Source organism: Ciona intestinalis, chromosome 11 (genome assembly GCF_000224145.3).
Source record: "Ciona intestinalis chromosome 11, KH, whole genome shotgun sequence".
Taxonomy (NCBI): domain Eukaryota; kingdom Metazoa; phylum Chordata; class Ascidiacea; order Phlebobranchia; family Cionidae; genus Ciona; species Ciona intestinalis.
In genome coordinates this window covers 2,555,254-2,559,276 of record NC_020176.2, presented here as the reverse complement: position 1 = coordinate 2,559,276, position 4,023 = coordinate 2,555,254, and the positions used below count along the sequence as shown (strand labels likewise).

At 35.7% G+C, this 4,023-nt stretch overlaps 1 protein-coding gene and 1 long non-coding RNA gene across 2 annotated transcripts in view; both read right to left on the bottom strand.

Annotated features, from left to right (window-relative positions):
- The window catches only part of LOC100177699 (protein dpy-30 homolog), a 4,703-nt gene extending 2,453 nt beyond the window's left edge, over nucleotides 1–2,250 (bottom strand). The window contains exons 1-3 of the mRNA XM_009861917.3: nucleotides 2,114–2,250; nucleotides 1,606–1,676; nucleotides 1,111–1,182 (exon numbers count right to left, since the gene is read on the bottom strand). Of these exons, the coding sequence (XP_009860219.1) occupies nucleotides 1,111–1,182; nucleotides 1,606–1,676; nucleotides 2,114–2,123 (153 nt within the window). The 5' untranslated portion in view covers nucleotides 2,124–2,250. The remainder of the gene's footprint in view (nucleotides 1–1,110; nucleotides 1,183–1,605; nucleotides 1,677–2,113) is intronic.
- Nucleotides 2,251–2,705: 455 nt separating this feature from the next.
- LOC113474662 overlaps nucleotides 2,706–4,023 on the bottom strand; it is a 1,555-nt gene continuing 237 nt past the window's right edge. Inside the window, exons 2-6 of the long non-coding RNA XR_003396351.1 lie at nucleotides 3,978–4,012; nucleotides 3,552–3,686; nucleotides 3,216–3,398; nucleotides 3,021–3,120; nucleotides 2,706–2,868 (exon numbers count right to left, since the gene is read on the bottom strand). This is a non-coding gene — a long non-coding RNA (uncharacterized LOC113474662). The remainder of the gene's footprint in view (nucleotides 2,869–3,020; nucleotides 3,121–3,215; nucleotides 3,399–3,551; nucleotides 3,687–3,977; nucleotides 4,013–4,023) is intronic.

Here is a 4,023-nt window from a genome sequence, read left to right as displayed (position 1 = left end):
TAATTGTTTTAATCCCGATATAATTTTAAGCAAGCAACCAAGAATAGTTTAAACTTTAATAAATGCAGGTAAATTGCGTTTATGTGAATATTAATTGATGCAAATATAAGAGCGAGGAGCGACGCTATCAGTAAGTTGGAACCAACGTAAATTGTAATATGATATTACAAAGTATCTTCCCGGCCGAGCTTGGACAGAAGCCAAAAAACATCGTTCGTTGGCACCGCACGAGAACCAGAGTTTCATTACGTCACTTTTCACGAGAATAAATTCACAACGATTGCTTGTTTGTTAGGTGTAGAATGTATGCTACCGCATGCGTCTTTCTTTATTTCCTACGCCCGCACAGAGCGTAAAAATGTGACGCTCATACACGATGTTTCGATCTCGTGGTTCGTTGGGCAGTGGGCATTCCTCGCGATTGTTACGTAATGAAACGTCATAGTTAATAGTTATGTTGCAATAAGACATGTGACGTAACAATTAAGCGCAAAATGTCAAATTGAAGCACGGCAATGTTTGTTACTCGAGCGACTTCGTTAGCTGATTATTACGAACACGCGACGAACATAAAACATTGGATCGCAGCTTTAACAACGGTTTCTATCGCACAGGCGCCCGCACTAGACTGTGGTGTCGTGGTGATAGTCAGTAATACGCTTTATAACAAGATTTGGTAGCTTGGGTGACAGACGCACGTAAAACATATTACGTCCGGATTTTTAATAAAATTAAACGATCACCGTCCGGATTTACAACTTTTACAATCCTGGAAACATGTGACTTTTTCACCATGCACAATGTAATTGACACACTCAATATAAACAATTACCAAAATTAAACATTTCCGCCTTTTTATTAATTAAAACAGCAATGTATTCTTCAGAAAAATTGTCTTAAGCTTTAACAACCAAAATTTGTTGTTATTATCAGCAATTTAGCTTTAAACCTTTATTATATAACTATTTATATAAAATATTTTGAATATAACTATATACTATTCTTTTGCAATTAATTGCTGTTTTTTGTAAGTAAAGCTGACTTGCCTGCATACAAGTGGCCTAACGCCTAGGCCCTAGGTCTAAGCATAATTTTATGTAGGTAAAATACCTGAACAGCAGGTGTTGGACTTGGTACAGCTTGTGGGGCAGCTGCAGGAGCTGCTGCTGGTGGAGCTGCTTCCTATAAATAAAGAAAATACCCTCTTAACTATTATTTGAACAACATGTACCTTTCACTTATGTAGGTTTGATTTTCAATTTTTTTACAGTATAGATTAAAAGTCAGCAAATCAGTGTGCTGCGTATAACAGCTACATACATACATACAGTTAAATAAATCTTCTGCCCAAAAAAATATTGCTTTAACCAGCTAGGTTAAGGACTAAACGTAAATCAGTATTTTGATCAGCTATAAACAGACATGTATACTCCGCATGGCTGCTTTACTGGATTAATTGGAAAGTTAAATTTTGGCTCGAAATTTATTTTTCCACATTTGTTATGGGAATTTTTCAATTTTTTGGAACTTGGTATTTGCGTGTGAGAAATAAAAAGCTATAGCAAGAAATGAAAAACACAAGATAGTAAAAATTTGAAATTTAACCTGTTGTTCAGCTGGTACTGTATTGTCAGCCTCCATTGGAGTTTCAGTGACCGGTGCAGCAGATACTTCAGCTTAAAATTTGTTTAAAATAAATCAAACTGTATGGAAAAATGTTAAAATATTTTGGGAAAAAAACAGAATAACTTTTGCAAATCTGTTATCCTAAAAGACATTGTACCTAATTTAGTGTGGTTCTTAAGCAATAATTTCAATATTTTCTAAGCGAATAACTTGGTTCTTTAAACACCTATGAGTTTATATAAGTGCAATCATTAATTAATTTAGAAAAAAATGATACACGTGCCCAGTTAATACACATATTGTATAGTTTTGCTTTTGACTATACTAATACTTTCTGAAGAGTCACGACAACAACCGTTCCGCCTAAAATGTTGCGACAGTGCCGCGTTATTTTAAGTGTACAGCAAGAACGAATCACTCTTAAAAAATCAGCGTTTTTTTCTTTGTTTGCAAGAGGCGGTAATTAATAATAATAATTAAAACTTACCGTCGGCCATGGCTACGGTTGTCCAGAGAGCGTGCTTCCGAATACCGGATGATACAGCGACACCTAGAGCTAGAAATATGTGCTAATTTTAAAATGCTCCCACACTAAGATGCTATCCTTTGCTATGACAGATAACCTTAAGCGATAATAATACGTTATGACAAAAAGCATACAAAGTTTCGACGTTTTAATAGAATAGTACATTTTGTCTAACTTATTCTAGTGTTTGATTTCAAACTATGTACTTTATTATAAACTGAAAATCCGGGAGATGATTCTGTGTTTTTCAGCCATCACTTTAGTAGTTTAGGTCGAACTGTTACTGTTTTTATATTTGCAAGTGTGCTTGTTTTTACTAGTCATGATCTCTACATTAATCAGCACCTGCATTGTCTAGATAAGTGAACAGAATATAAATAATTCATCATTTTCAGCACCTTAAACACATAACAACAGCGTATGGTCTCGTTGGTTGGGACAGAAGGTTAAATACGTCAGGACTTACTCATCTGAATGAAACTCTAGACGTTTTTATACCAAGTCTCGCGGGTTAAGTTGATCTCTTTGTTCTAAGTTCAAGGCAAGCGATTAATTTCTATTTGGGTTTATTTTATTGACGTACAGATCACGAATAAATGCAGAAACACAATTAATGCATGGTTAGCAATTATGCCATTCATTATTAAATTTACAAGCATTCCTTCGGGACGTCAAAGATAGCTCGATCTTTCACACCAAGAGTCACGTCCATATAACTGTACATCGATAAAAAAATGTTTTATCTCTGGCTATAGCCTATATAGCTCTATAACTATAGTTTATACCAACTATAAGAACCAGCTATAAACCATAAACTGTTCGGTAAACTGATAGGCATTTGTTAAGACTTTGTTGTACTTGGACTTACTCGTGATGATAGTGTACTTCATTTCCAGCGGAATTCTTTCCAAACATTAATGTCTGAACCGGTATGCAACCATGCTCCGTAAACAGCTGGATCCAATAGCCTGTATATCAAACAACAATACGTTGAATGTTATACATGTATACGGAAATAAAACTAAAACAGATGAAGCAGCAAACATGAGAAAGCGTTATGTACCTCCTTCGGCGGTCTTGTGGTACCACTCTTGCACAACGACACCGGTTCCGGGTGCATTCAAAGATCCAAGGATAAAACTTCCCGCATACGTGGAGTTGGGGTAAACGCCCATTGGAAAGAAGTTTTCAGTCAGTGATGACTTCACACATTTTTTGTCTTTAGGTTAACACGGTATTCTGCTTTCTTTAAAAAATAATATTAACGTAACTTTATATGTATACCTTTCCAAATGTGTCTACCTTTTAAAAGCGGATCGAATACACTAATAATTAGAGCAGGATATTTACAGTAGCGAAGAAATATCAGCAAATATATGAATGCCTCTTTGTTTCTTACCTCCTTAAAAGCGTAAAGTGTATCGAAGTGGTCTTCGGTACTGTTTTCGTACACATCATGTATTACACGAACGCGTTCTAGTTTGCCATCATAAGCAAGGCGTCCAGCGGAGAAGTAACCAGTGTGGTGGTCGTACTGTTACAAAATAGTATATATTTTACGTTTTAGTTTTTCGTTTTACCTCCTTCTCGTCCCATTTTGTGATAAACAAAAAACACAGAATTATGCAGGTCAACGAAACAACATGTAATACGATAATAAACTTGTTATGGCAGCTGAATGGGGGACGATGGGACAAATTTAGCACATAATATCCAAATATAATGATCGTTTTTTGAAACAATTAACAATGGTCTATCGGGGACGTGAGAACACAGTGTCCCGTCTTCCCCACCCTACTATATCTAAATTAATTTGTATACTGACCGAGAATGATCTCGCTTCGAAGACACTTGGTGATTCTGGAAATCAA